At 40.6% G+C, this 14,974-nt stretch overlaps 1 protein-coding gene across 2 annotated transcripts; it reads left to right on the forward strand.

Moving 5' to 3' along the window:
• The first annotated feature begins 4,456 nt into the window (after nt 1–4,456).
• On the forward strand, nt 4,457–11,590 carry SNX20 (sorting nexin 20). Of its 2 annotated transcripts, none has more exons than XM_010717797.3 (4): nt 4,457–4,656; nt 6,425–6,597; nt 8,248–8,399; nt 10,698–11,590. In XM_010717797.3, exons 1-4 carry the CDS (start codon nt 4,610–4,612, stop codon nt 11,283–11,285), a joined length of 960 nt encoding a protein of 319 aa, XP_010716099.1. In that variant the 5' UTR covers nt 4,457–4,609; the 3' UTR covers nt 11,286–11,590. The 2 variants fall into 2 exon arrangements, with proteins under 2 accessions (XP_010716099.1, XP_003209809.2); XM_003209761.4 differs by having other exon boundaries at nt 4,464–4,656; nt 10,617–11,590.
• Nucleotides 11,591–14,974: the final 3,384 nt, after the last annotated feature.

Raw genomic sequence — 14,974 nt, forward strand, 5'->3', positions numbered from 1 at the left:
GGCCGCTTCGCGACATCATTGGCGGAGAGCGCCGCCCGGTGACGGGCCGACTCGAGGTTTCTACGTAGTCAAGATTGTGTGAGCCGCAGAGGAAGGCTCGGGGAGAAGAGGAAGAGGTGGTCGGCCCTCGCGAGGACGCTGATTGGCTGCGCGGAGCGCGAGGCGGGAGCGGGCCGCACTTCGGGAGCTGATTGGGTGACGCCCGTGCTCGCTGCCTGCCCATTGGCGGGCGCGACTGGCCGGACGCGTGGGCCGCGGTCGTTTCTCTCGCGATGGCGGCGCGCGCTGAGGACGAGCCCTGCCGTTCTGCGCGCCCCCAACGGCTTCGCACAGGTGCGCGAAACAGCGCTGCATGCGGGGCTTAGCAAAGCCAGCTGCAGCTCGTCCGCAGCCGAACGTCTGAGCGCGGCTGTGCTGAGTCCAGCCGGCGGCGGCGCTCGGGGCGAGCAGTGCTGCAGGAACGAGCGGGCGCCGAGCTCTGTCCCGCCGCACTGTCCGCTCCCCGTGGCTCCCGGCACGGCTGCTGACCGCACTGTGGGCACTGAACGGCAGCGTTGCTTAATTTATAAACAATAAACAGCAGAGAAAGCACACTAAGATTTAAGCGTTCCGCCTCCTTCCCTTAGCAAAGCGGGCTATGCTGTGCTGAGCCTCCAGGTGGCTATCTCTAGCTGCGCTTTGCTGCCTTTTACACCGCGCGTACAAGCCCCCGTGTGAGCCGAAATCCTGTTATCCCAAAGGCTGTCACGTTTACGTTCGGCTATAAATAAACCACACGTGGAACGCGACTGTAAGCACTAACGCCGTGCCGACAAAAAAAGCCGACAGACACGTTGGAAGAATTAGATAACAAAATACGAGGCAGGAATGACTCTACACGGCATATCTAGCAGCTGAAAAGCAAATATTTAAAAATGCTTATCTAGTCCATGTAATTACGTGCTTATGCGATTACGTACTCGGCTCTCAGTGTTATCAGCAGGGAAAATGACCAACGTGTACACACCATTTAGGAAGCCTGTCGCTGCGCACAGACAGAACAGCGCCCTGAAATGCAACCCACGTTAATATCCCATGTTAACATCCCACAGAGCCGCCGGGCGCGCGCCGCAGCTCCGTGCCACTGACAGAGCACAGCTGGAAGACAGCCCAAGCCTGTGACTTTACTCTGCAGCTCCTTCATACTCCTTTAGAAGTATAAAGGGGCCGTAAAGTGATAGCAGGACTTTGGCAGCGTAAAGTGGGCCTGTTGCATCTCTTTCACGTTACAAACCCTGTCTGTAATGCCAACACAATATATTTGCCATTAAGCAGCACAATATTTTTTAAAACTGCACTCTTGATAAAACAATGAAATATTGTATGCTGGTGTGTCTTCTGAAAGTGGGATTTGTTTACAATTAAACATTATATAAGTATCATGGAACAGTATTTTGTGCTGTGCCAGGACAGTAGCGTGCTATACATTTATCAGTACCCAAAAGTGCTGAATATTCATGCAGAACATATGATTATTTCCACTTCAAACATGGAAACGGTAAGTATGCAGCTGCAGTAAAAGAAAAAGGAGAGGAAAAGTTCCTGCAGAAGCATCAAAGTCAACATCACAGCACTTTCTAATATTTAGAAGAGGTACTTGGACAAATATATTGGGTATTTCTGCCCCCTCTTAGTATTTTTCATTACCTGCAGTTCTAATGAATAATTTGATAAAACTAATAAGGATTAGTCACAAGCTTGGAGCCTGAGAGCAGAAAGCAGCACAAGCCCTAGGAGGTCATCTGAAGCTGTATTTCACAGGGCTGGAGCTGACGAGGTTTTATAATTGGGTATTACAGCCATATTCTTTAACTCAAATAGGAGTTTGCAATGCCCATTATAACAGGAAAAACCTGTAGTAAACTGCAGTTCCTATGTAACATTGGCTTATCTCATAATTTTTCAAGCCAATATGAGTTTTAAATATTTTCTCTGTTGGGGTTTTTGTAACTGTGAGATTGGGAAAACGTTAGCTGCCCAAATCAAGGCAAAACATTTAAACACTGTTGTAGCAGTCCTTTCTGATTCTTTAACCATCAAAAGCATGAACACTAGTCTTTCCCTAAAGGCATCCTTAACGTGCCATCACAAGGCTAGCTCACTGGTGGCTAATTAACCGGTTTTAGGCAGCTCTTCCTAAAATGAGTCCTTTCCTCTTAAATACGCACGGAGGACATAACTCCTATGACAACCACTTCTATGAACTGCAGGATTACAACTTAACCTCGCCTAGCTCCTATGTTACTGCAGAACATTTTTTTCCATATCCCTCAGTAAATGCATTTAATACTGAGCTCTTTATGTATGCCAGACAAAGTCAGTGCTTGTGCAGGATGCAAACTCTGAGTAAGCCAGTGCATAAGCATCCTTTTTTCGCTACTGAATGTGACATTTTTTCATTAAAATTTACCATTGTTTTATGAATAGTCAGATCAATTTAGAGCATAAGAGCACTTGCTCATTTCAGAATGGTATGTTGCTCCTGTGAACATTCTCCTTTGCTGCTGCTTAATCCTTTATATTTGACTGCTGAAAGTGAAACTGAAAGTACAAAGCAAGAGCTATCAGTTATGCTCTCTGCTAGCAAACCCTACTGTATAATGTAGATATATATATATAATTTTTTTTTGTAACATGTTAATCAAGCAAACATTCAGAAAAGTAAAACACTGCTAAACAAACAACAGTTGGTCCTGGTGAAGGGCTAAGGATTGCCTGGAACAAGCCAGAGAACATGGGAGCAGCAGCCAGGTAACATGGATGTCACAGCTGATAGGCTTAGCAGTGGTCCTGGGGATACTTCCTACCCATCCTTCAGGAACCGGCTGTAAGCAGAACAGCTGATGCTGCCAAGGCAGGCAGAATTCCTGCAGAACACCCTTCATTTGTAAGCTATTTCATATCACTCAGTCATGCTCACAATTGCAGATTTCACATCTTTTTAATCATCCAGGATAATTAAACTAGGAGATACTCACTCTGAAATAATTAAACAAAAGTCATTATTAATAAACTGGAAAATATACTTTCTCCTTTTCCTTCGGCTTCATCAAGACCAGGACAAGAGCATGAAGCACCACAAAGTAATATACTGTTTTCTGGCAACACATGAAGTAGCAAATTCAGAATTCAAAGCCCAGAATACGTCTGTGAACTGTCAGCATGAGTAAAATGCACCAAAATGCTCCTTGGATTTCGTTCACAATTGTAACCAAACCCGTAAATCTAGCTTTAAAGGAATGAGACTCGAGCCAGAAACCCATGCCTTGTCTACACTTAAAAGCGTTGGCTGGTACAGCTACACCTTAGAGCTGTATTGGCAAGCACACATTTCTTTTCTGCTATAATTTAAATCACTTTCCGCATGGATCACATTAAATAGGCTAAAGGACTCTGCCAGTCCTTCACATTAAGGGTTTTGCCAGTATGGCTGGAGTTGCATAGGAGCAATTTTTCATCATTCTGACAACTATTTTGGCAAAACGTCTACATTTAGACAGAGTCCAAGTTAAAGTTGGCATTGTTTTATGTTGTGAATAAAGCTGAAGAGAGACATTGTCAGTTTCTGGCCCTGATCTTACATTATTTGAAATTGTTTGTTCTAAAGGAATGCGTGGGGCAGGATCCATGTGGTTCTTTGGATGTTTGCCTCCCACATTTGTGCTGCATTAAAATCTCTTGGTTTTTCATTGAGTGAGCTTTGGCAACAGGGAAACTTACATTACTAAAGAGATAGCATCCACACTACTTACCCGAGAAATAGCTATTTCAGTGCTTTAAAGCAAATTTCCAAAGCAAAGTGAACTACAATAGGAAGCATCTTGGCCAGTGGATGTGTGGATTAATGCACCATTCTTCTTCGCTTTGTCCTCAGCTCAACAAAGAACTGAAGTACAGGATTAATTTTAGGCACACAAGTTCATTTCAAGTTTAGTAGTCACGTCAAATATGATAATGCTCCTTTTTGAACTTCAATTAAGCAGATATTTGAAATTAATCATATGTTTAAGCACTGTGTGGAATCAGGATTTCTGTCAGAAGTGCAATTTTACATTGAACAAGGCTATTTATTGTGGTACCATCTGCATGTTCTTTCCTGAACTGGATGTTAAGTCTCTACTTTAAAGATGTCCTACAGGGCATATTTTTCCACATAAGTGCATTTACATATTTGACTCATTTTTCCTAATCTCTTATTTGCTAAGCGCGGGGTTTTTTGGTTTCAGAAATCCATGTGGACATGTTTCCATTGATTTTATAATTGCATTGACTGTTCAGCACTTTCCTCTGCCACGCTTTATGTTTGCACGTGTAGAACTGACTGGGGTTTGCAGCCCTGCCCTTGTGGCTGAGCTGCATTGCTGCATCTTGTCAGCAGACAGCAGCCGAGCTGTTTGAGGCAGATAGGAAACTTAATGCGCCAAAACAGCAAGCCAATTGGATGAGGAAGTCTGATTTAATCAAGACTTCTTCCTTCCTTTCTGTAGCATACAGAATGTGCCTGCTCAAAGCACACACACACGTATTTTTCTGTTTTTAAAAATGCAAAGCAGGCCTCTCCTGACTTCCTATGGACTACACGTGCACCACAGCTAAAACCTCCTCGGCGTTCCCCAGGTGAGCATTCTGTGCACTTCTGTTTCTGCTGTTACTCGTTACTTAATTTGAGCAGTGTTTACTCTGACAGAGAGCAGGCCCGGTGTCTGATCAAAGTAAAACTGTGTAATTTGCTGCAGGCTTCCTTGTATTGTTTTCCCTTTTTTTTTGTTTTTCAAGTGTAAAAATAAATAGTTGTTTAGCTAAAACCGCTTACGATGACTTGTAGGTGTGAAAGTGAAACAAAATGTTTCTGTGAAGTACAAATAGTTTTCAAGGCAGGTACTTGAAGTCTTGCATATCATTGCATTTCTCTGAGAAATCATATTTTACACTTCTGTTTATACATGTATGCACATATATATGTATTTAACATAAAATATACATATATGTAAATATGTATATTTGAATATATATACACTCTTGTTTGTCAGGTTAGACAAACTCGCAAGCAAGGAAATTTTTCTCATTCAATCTGGTGTATCTGAGATTATACTTACGTGAAAAACAATGATTGGAAAGTTTATACTCTTGGTATAAACTGTCACAGCTATCCACAGGGCTAAGCAGCTGGAAATAACTGGCTACTCATCAAGTTCAGAGAGATTTCATCCCCTAGTCCAAATTCCAAAAATAAGGGCTTCCACAATGCTCTTAATAACGAGAGTAACAATGTGTATGGTCTTGTATAGCCAAGGTAGGCAAGAGAAAGGCTGTTGTTAGAGGAAAGCACTTCTGTTATTTCCAGTGGGGAAAGTAATTGCTTTTACCAGAAATCAATAGGTCTGCTGAAGGAGTTTCCTCACCTCTGTGTCAGGCATTGCTCAACTGTGTGGAAGACAAGTGGTGGCAAAACAATATGTAGTAACACCTCCGCCTGCCTTGCTTAATAACCTCTCCTTGTGCATTATTTTTACATTTCTAGTAAGGAAACCCGGATTCGTTTAGAGCAGGTTTTCATGTTATTTGGTTTCAACCCACTGGATGAACTATGAAGAATATCTCCCTCATACTAATTAACCAAGCACAGCCCCCTGGCAGAGTTGTTAGGATGCCCTTAAAACATTTTCAACTGCTAGTAAAACACAATGATGTTTTAAATAGTTACTTAACAACAACAACACCTTAAGGAGACATTTACGTGGCAGAATAACCAGTCCACTCTACAGAGTAGGAGTATATTTTAAGCATTTTATGAGTATCTGGAAAAAGGTCTGTCCAAGGAGGACAGACCTACAAACCTATCAGCAGCACAGCACATAGACTAAAGGAGTAAGTAACAAGAAAATGCAGTGCATAGTAATTAGAAAACTCTGATCACCTTCCACCTATGCATTATCAGGCTCATTTTGTTCTCAACATATAGCAACAAATCTCAGGAGAGAACCTGAAACTATGAAATAAAACAAAAATATTATACTGTTACAGATATCGCTTTATTTTGCCTTATGGGCCAACATAATGATTAAGAACAGATGGCAAGTTTGGGAGTCTTTAGAACAGTAACTTCTAGCAATGTAAGAAAGCCAGGCTGCTAGTGATGCTAATAATCTCAGAGTTCATCTAAACTAACACTTGTGAGGTTGAGGGCAAAATACAAGAAGAATAAATTGCCCCATAACTGAAGTTATGTTCCTCAATGGTTCCCTTTACTTTCCATGAAACAACAGTTGCCCTCATACATGTTCACAGGGAGCAACAAGCAAGCCAGTAAAAAAGATTACCAGACTGGATCTTCTAAAGGCACGTCACTAAGCAATGTCACATTTTTTATTATCTTTTGTGACAGCTTTGCAATGGAGCAGGACCCAGAGAGCACAGCAGAGAGAGAGCTGTTGGAAGCTGCAAGCACGATCGCTACATTTTCTATCACAGCTCCTCTTGATGAAGAACAAAGTCAACCCAAAGCTGAAGTTTCTTGTGAACTGAGCAAAGAAAATCCAGAAAAAGACAATGTCCAAGGTAGATACCACTCTTTCATTTTATTCTTCACATAGCTATGAATCCTTTGTAGAAAAAAAAAATTGCTTTATTTACTACAATAGTAAAGTAGTATCAGCAAGGACACCAGGCACTTGACTGATACTAACCTGAGGCAGTCGTCTCTCACACACCCTGTGAAGAAGCAGCACTGGGCTTTTAGTATGCCTAACATTACTGTCATATGTTATTGAATAAAATGTTAAACATAACATATACAATTTCATCAAGATTTTCAGCCTGTAAAACTGTCATAAACAGCACCTCTCTCTAATAAATTATGCTTTGTAGAGTGAGCCAAACCCCAAAGGCACTGATAATTGAAACTGTATGACCATATGATTAACAGCGTGTAAAAATGGGGCCACTGAGAAAGTACTACAGCGCCTTTATGTTTCCATCTCTGCATCAAGCACTTATCCTCCCACTCATCTGTGGTCATTCACTTCCATTGTCTGGATGCTGGATAAGGCTTCAGCTGACTGCACTGACACAGACATTGCTGACAGAAGACTGAGAATGCTGTGCCCACTGAAATACAAATACTCCATTTCTTTTATCCACTTTGCTAGCCTGTATGCCACCTCATGAAAACTGTTGTCACCGTATTTCAAAGACAGAGAAATCACCCTTTTGGAAAGCTATGTCAAATTCCCCTGTGAGCAAACACTTCAACCAGCTGGCCTACATCTTTAAGGGACTTTTTGCGTGATTGTGACTGTATGTGGGTGGTGAGGGAGGTGCACAAATAAATATCACTGTGGCATCACGTCAGCTACAAAAGAAAAGGAGGATGTGAGAATTCCTCCTTCAGCTGAGCTGGTTATTGAGTTCTCCTTTAATCATAGAATGGCCTGGAAAAGGACCACAGTGATCATCTAGTTTCAACTCCCCTGCTATGTGCAGGGTCACCAATCACCAGACCAGGCTGCCCAGAGCCACATCCTGACCTTGAATGCCTCCAGGGATGCGGCATCCACAACCTCCTTGGGCAACCTGTTCCAGTGCCTCCCCACCCTCTGTGTGAAAAACTTCCTCCTAATATCTAACCTAAACCTCCCATCTCAGTTTAAGACCATTCCCCCTTGTCCTATCACTGTCCACCCTCTTCATGCTTTCTCAGCTTTAACCTGCTACCGCACAGTCCCAGTATTTGAATATGGTCAGTATTTCAATACAAGTCTGAATTTGCATCTGCTTTGTATTATCTCCTCATCTTAGCAATGATAGAAACGTCTTACCCTCATCTCCTTCTATCCTGGAGAAGAACCTGACTCAGAAGAGCAAATCAGGGTTTGGTAGGGCTGCTTGTAGGTGGGGAGGTGTACCTCCTGCTCAGACTGTGCCTGAGGTTACAATGTGGACATACAATGCTTCTTATCAGTGCTTTTCCATAATAACAAATGTACATGTTGCAGCAAATTTATTGTCTTTCCAATTCCAGAGCACTACAGTTTTCCTCAGAGAATCTGGAGCTGTCTTTGTTAGCAGAGAAATCATTTAATCTATCATGCTTTAGGTTTTGCTTTTACAACGAAGAAATTCCAAGCTCTGCTTTCACAATAAATGTGTAAAAGGTTTCTTTCCACACACAAAGATTATAATTTGAAATACTAAATATATCATTTTTAGATTCCAAAGCATCCCTACGTCCCAACTCTTCAATGACCACTAAGGAGCTTCAGGAATACTGGAGGAATGAAAAAAGCCAGTGTAGACAGGTCAAACTCCTATTTGAAATTCCATCAACCAGAATTGTAGAGCACCACTTGTCTAAATACGTGGTAAGTGAAAAAATGAATATGTAAGAAGATCATTAATTTTTATTCACTCTACAGGGATCTGCACAGCACACAGCATGCTTCACTACATGAAAGACTCGCTGACGCCTGAGTTTTGCAAGCCATGATCATACCAAGTAGAACCTGTTCTCACTGTTCACATAGGCATAGCTGGTGGAATCTGCCCCTAAGAAACCCTCTGACAATTGCTTCATAAGACCTGCAGCAATAGAGAGGTGATATCAAGCAAATTAGTACTCAAATACCCTTTACACCTAGAGGCTTGTCAACATTAAAGAAATTCATACAAGTATAAAAATATCAATGAGGTTACACTTGCACTGAGCCAGGCTGCACTAACAGCTGCATTGTATTTATATAACTTCCACATTGAAGATTTATGTTCGCACAAGTGCAAAATTCTTTGCTGTTGACAAAGCTTAAGACATGCACCAGCTAGCAGTCCCTCTTCTGGGACTGTTTCCCTTCCCTACCTAGAGGTCCATTAAATGACATTTTTCTATTCCATTTTAAAGTGAAGCATGAGTATGAGGGGCAGGAATGAAGAACAGGTTGGATTTCTGGTACCTTTTCCTCAAAGCACTGAGACTTGTTTTTTTCTAATTCTACTCCTGGACTTTTGGAGTACTGAGCTAGAGCAAGTCTCTTTCAGTACCCTGGTTGGTGATGCTCAGAAAGGGATGTTTTGCAGCAGCCTCTATGATCCATAAATTAAAAATGCTAATAGTCATTCTGCTGTTGCTGATGCAGCTCAGAATTTAAAGCAGGTACATTTACAGTCTAGAAACTGTCCTAAGATCTTGTTGCATGCTATACACACCTATTTAGATGCTACTGTCTTGCACTTGCTGGAGAGTATCCAGCTTACTGATAATTAAAAGATATTTTAGTACAGCTGTAAGAGGACAAGGTTATCACTTGGTGTACGTGCAGGTAATTAAATACAGCTGCGTTACAACAAAATTGAGCCAATCTGAATGACGGTTTAATTAAACGGCATTTCTCCCCTTTCTCATGCTCCATAAAGACAAAAAAAATAATCTAGTACTTGTAAATTATTCACTTAGCTGCCCTTGATAAAATGATAACTTTAAAAACTGCTCATATGATTGCTTTGGATATGCTTCAAGAGCATATACACTTTTCAGCAGGGAGCAGGACAAAATACAGGAAAATGTCACAGTGTCTACAAATGAAAAGAGATCAGAGAAGTCAGCTCAAATTTACAAACCTTTCAAGAAGTGCCTGTAAAGATCATTTATGAAGATTAAAACAGAGAATTTCTCTTTAAGGAAAATAAATAAATAAATATCAAGGAATAGAATCAGAAAGAAACCATTGGTAGTATAGTTTTGCACTCTTCTAACCAGCACAGAAAACAATTGGTAGTACAGTTTTGCACCCTTCTAACCAGCACAGAAAACAACTCATGTGCATTAAACTGCTCCAGTGGCTGTATGATTCAGTGAGAATGGGAGAAAGTTGAATATGAACATGGTCATCATCCAAAAGCCAGCAAGCCAACAGTCCTTGCCCTTGGCTGGTACACAGGGACACAGCTAGACCAGCCCCCCTGGAGCTCCACTGGTTTACGCATACCAGATATTTGGCCCTTCTTCAACATTACTGTATTTGGATCAGGACCAAAGGAGAATATATTTGCACAACACATAACACTCAATGTTATTTTGCAGCTATTTTGAATATCACATTCATTAGTTATTTCACTTTTACACTAATGAAGAACTACAGAAGCCATACAATTGAGTACTGGTAATGGGGACAGCGCTGCTGTTAGAGAAGGATTTTGGCTAGCACACACAGACTTTTGTAGAAGCATCACTTCTCTGAATTATTTATATGCCAAGTAAGTACAGGACCAAGATTTAGAGAGGAAAAGAGACTCCAGAGTTGTTCCATCTTATTTTTTGCATACACCAAATATTAATGCCAAATATTCCTTCTTTCACAGCACCAATAATGCCTCCAAATCCCTAGAAATGTCTGATATGAACATTTCTGAGTATTATGGCCAATGTAAATTATATTGCATTCACTATTAAGTCTGGGAAATTCATTCTGTTCACTGACAATGACTGCAGCAGCCACGGTTGTCACAAGCAAAGTATTTGCATAGAAAGACGTGGCTGCACTAGGGTTAGGATGGTCCTTCTCATTTTTCTGCTTTGTTGTGTTTAGATGTATAAAATCATAATTTTGCAAACGGGAAGCTTTGACAGCAGCAAGTCTGTAATTGAACGTCGTTATTCTGATTTTGAGAAACTGCACAGAAACCTTCTGGAGGACTTCAGTGAGGAAATGGAAGATATGACCTTTCCAAAAAAAGCCCTAACAGGGAACTTCACAGACGAAATAATCAATGAGAGAAAATTGGCCTTTAAGGACTACCTGAGGCTTCTGTATTCAATGAAATATATCAGGAGATCAAAAAAATTTATTGACTTCTTAACAAAGCCTGAGCTTCAGGAAGCGTACGGCTGCCTGCGGGGTGGCCAGTACAACAAGGCTTTGGAAATCCTGTTAGAAGTCATCGGTCTGCAGGAGAGGCTGACCAGAGGCAACCCTGCCGCAACTGTCCCTACCCTCTGTGCTATTGTGGTGTGCCACAAGGACCTGGGAAATGCAGCAAATGCCTTTGAATACGGGGAAAAGGCTCTGTCACACCTGTGTATGCGTAACAGTCACAAGTACTACGTTCCATTGTTAGAAGCAATGATCACTTTGGCATATGAGCTCGGCAAGGACTTTTTGTCTTTGCAAGAGAAACTGGAAGAATGGAAGGCAAAAAAAGATCCCGTACGGGTTTTTTCCCTGAAAGAGCTTGCAGTTCGGGAATATGTAAAATGAATATAAGAAGCAATTTCACTAAAGTGCAAAGCTGCCTGCTCCTTTTCCTGCACACAATATCTCAAAAGAGTAATAATTGGAAATTACCTGTTAAGATAACTTTCATTGGGAAAAAAAAAATATCAAGTATTTCTCAGCATGCTGGGAAATTTTATATTTATTCTAGACTAAGCTTATTAAGACTTCTGGAAATAAATTTGTAACAAAAAGTTTTGTATAGTTCGCTTATTCTGATAGTATTTTGAATATAACCCATTTTGTGTGGACAGTCAGGAAAATAACATGAATAAAGCACTTAATCTGCAGAATCAATGGTATTGCTTGCCTATGGGAAGATTACTTCCTTTCAAGAAGAAAAACATCTTTTCAGTCAACGCAACCTAAAGGATGCATCTTTGGTCACTGATTGTAGGCTTTTCCTCCTCCAGGTGAAGCCCAATCAAACAGCACTTTGCCATTTCTGAGAATGCTGAATCCTACCCAAGGTAACATCTCTGGGGGGAGGACCAGAGGGAAGGTTAACAACCAACCTTGGCAGGAGTGAGAAATACTACTGATCACTCCAGCAGATGTGGCAGAAGGTGTATCCTTGTTTGAAGCAATCTCCAAGTGCAGCTCAGACCTGCTGCACTTTTGCTGAATGCAAAATTCATACCCCATGCAATATACTCTTAATGGGAAGGAAGTACAGAAAGGTGCTATTGAGGAGAACATCTGGCTGAAGGAAACAAAAACCCAACTACATTGTCAATAAATGAGAAATAACTGTACTAAGTTGCCTTCCAGATGTATAAAAGAATCAGCTAATCGAAAATGCACTGAACCTGAAAAACACTGTTGTGCATTGTTACAAGAATAATGGCTTGGAAAAAAAACAGAATAATAGAAGGGCCTAGAATGGAAAGTTTATATTTTAAGTAGTTTTTAACAGCTAGTAATTAAACTCAAAATATGTGTATTATTTACATTATTTAACATATATTAGTATGTTTTTCTAGTTGTATCAAAAGTATGAGAACTGAGAGTAATTAAGAGATTCAAAGGCTGATCTTTCCAGAATACACCATACCAAGAGAGTTAAAATGCACCAAAGGTAACACCTTCTTATGGGATCCTGTCTGTATCAGTGACAAAGCCGTGACAAAAGCAGCATGTCTGTGCCATGCTCAGGCAGCTTGGAGCTGAGGCAGGAAGGGAACACAGCCGTGACTCTGCTCCACCTCCACAGCAGTTATGTGGTGAAAGACCAGAACTACAGGAAGAAATGATTTTCCCACTTTTACTGCTCCCCTCACTGTTTGCAGCACTGCATGCTGCCCAGCTAGGGTGAGTACCAGGAAAGCAGCACATCAGAGAAATCTTGCTTAGCCTTAACGGGTGGTAATGCTGTAACTTTCCATCTCTGTAAGATTAATTGATCTATAGCTAACCAATTTTTCTTGGCATGGCAGCGAATAACGGTATTGCTTTGCCCTCTTCTATTAAGTTATGTTGTACTTATATTTTATTCCAATATATCATTTTCCACATTTTACAGCCTGGGGAATTGCGGTACAAATAAGAAGTGATTTTCTCCAAGTTTCATTTAGTGGTCTGGAGACCACACTGCTTGTCTGGAGAAACGGCCAAGCATTACAGGCTGCACAGCTTTGCAGAACAGACACATGCCTCCATCGCATGTTCTTAAGTTCAGCTTGGATGGTCAACAACACAGCTTTATCCACGAGACAACTGCACACCGTGTCTGTGGCAGAAATACTTGAGGAAATCTAAGTGATATATTCAAAAGAGTAATAGGTGAATAGTAAAATATTTTATCTGCTGCTTTTTAAAAGTAGCAAAAGAGAAAACCTTATTCATTTTTAACAATGTATATGTAGAATACAGAATATATAAAAATGTAAATAATATAATTTTCAACAGGAACGAACAGAAAAATATTCTCAAACACACTTTCCAGTTTTAAGCAATTCCTAAATCTCCAGTATTTCTTTCCCCTGCTCCTGTAATCTAAACCAGAAGAAAGAGACAAGCAGTAGAGAGTATCAGAGCTGTTAGCAATCCATGATGATCCGCTTCCCCTGCCATTCAGCCGAAGCAAACAGCACAATGCACCAGAGCTTTCCAGTATGCTCTTACTCTTCTCATTCTGAAGTATACAGAAGATAACAATCCAAGTATAAATTCGCATTTTTTTTTTTTTTCCTCTGAAAGAAAAGGTCAAAAAAAGAAAATGTTGCCCAACATCTGGCCAGCATATTTAACAAACCACAGGCTGCATACACACAAGCCAGAATAAAATTTAAATAAAATCTGGGCAGATCATCTCCGAGAGTCCACAGAGAGTTGTACTACAATCTATTGAGCTTTGCCCCATTTCCATATCAATTATTATATCATTTGGGGCATTAAGTAGATAATGCTGTTTACACAACTTTCTAAAATAACTAAAGAAGCCCATGAGGATGCCTAGTTACTTATGAAACATATGCAGACAAGATGCTCTCTGTGCAATGCAGCATCTTGTTTACAGGGAATCCTGTGATCTTTATCACATACTTGTTATTAACTGCTGTTATCTGCAGCATCACTGGAGGATAATATTTGCTTTTCTGAATCTTAATAAGGCTAAATACATTTACTGAATTCAACAGTTATGTACAAGAAGCATGGGAGTCCAGCTCAGGACACAAGCTGGAATCTAGAAAGGTTTTGTGGCTCAGACAGCAGCTAAGCAAATCAAATCAAGAATGTTTATTTTCTTATTAGATCAAAGGCAAGAGCTAGATGTTTTGAAAAACTAATGTGGATGTAATGGTGTAAAACACTGAATGTCAGCTCCCATCTGGATAAGGTGAGAACCCCAAAGAACCCACCTGTTGTTTGCATTAAGATCACATTGCAACATATGTTTATCACACTCTGCAAGTGTGAATTTGCTGCATATATACAGATACACAAGACACTAATTTCATGTTAAAGCAGTGATAGTTGAGAGTAACTACACTGAAATAAACTGTTGTAACATAATTGAGAGCAGAATAAGTTCTACTATCCATATAAACAAGTCCACAATCTCTGCATACTGTGGACGGGTGGACAGACAGACGAATTGATGAACGAATGATGCAAACAGATTTGGGTGTTTTGATGCTTAATAGATGTTTTCCAGATGTTTTAAGAAACTCAGATAAAAGCTACTTTTACAAGGACCTCATGGTTATATATACACACATAGTTTAAAATACACAACCTTCTTTTATCAGTAATTCACATCTGTATGTCTGTGGCTACTCGGGCAAGGGAAAATAACAAAGAGAAATAGATGGCCTTCTCTGATCAACTCATTTCTCCAAACGACTGTCATCTAAATGTTTTTCATTCCAAACAGTGCTCCAGTAGACTCAGATACCCACGAAGTCCCAAATAACTCTCCCAAAAACACAAATTTCAATCCTTACACCTTCCTTCAGTTTCCGAATTTCTCAGATTCGCCTCCTCCCCGCCAACTGCCTGCAGTGCCACTAGATGGAGCTGCAGCATTTGGAGGAGTCTGCGCCTCTGCAAGCATGCGAATGAAAAATAAACTTTTTTTAAAAACAGAAAGGGTTGAACTGCTTGAAATTAAATATATATGTATATACACACACACCTCTCAAGCCTCCCGTTTACGTTCTAATATGGTTAAA

Source organism: Meleagris gallopavo, chromosome 13, assembly GCF_000146605.3.
Source record: "Meleagris gallopavo isolate NT-WF06-2002-E0010 breed Aviagen turkey brand Nicholas breeding stock chromosome 13, Turkey_5.1, whole genome shotgun sequence".
Taxonomy (NCBI): domain Eukaryota; kingdom Metazoa; phylum Chordata; class Aves; order Galliformes; family Phasianidae; genus Meleagris; species Meleagris gallopavo.

What these genes read in the sequence shown, in the direction of transcription:
- SNX20 (XM_003209761.4), top strand. Translation starts at nt 4,610, where the DNA reads ATGGACTACACGTGCACCACAGCTAAAACCTCCTCGGCGTTCCCCAG. An exon ending in ACCTCCTCGGCGTTCCCCAG is followed by an intron (nt 4,657 to 6,424) that starts GTGAGCATTCTG and finishes CTTTTGTGACAG; the next exon opens with CTTTGCAATGGAGCAGGACC. An exon ending in ACCACTTGTCTAAATACGTG is followed by an intron (nt 8,400 to 10,616) that starts GTAAGTGAAAAA and finishes TGTTGTGTTTAG; the next exon opens with ATGTATAAAATCATAATTTT.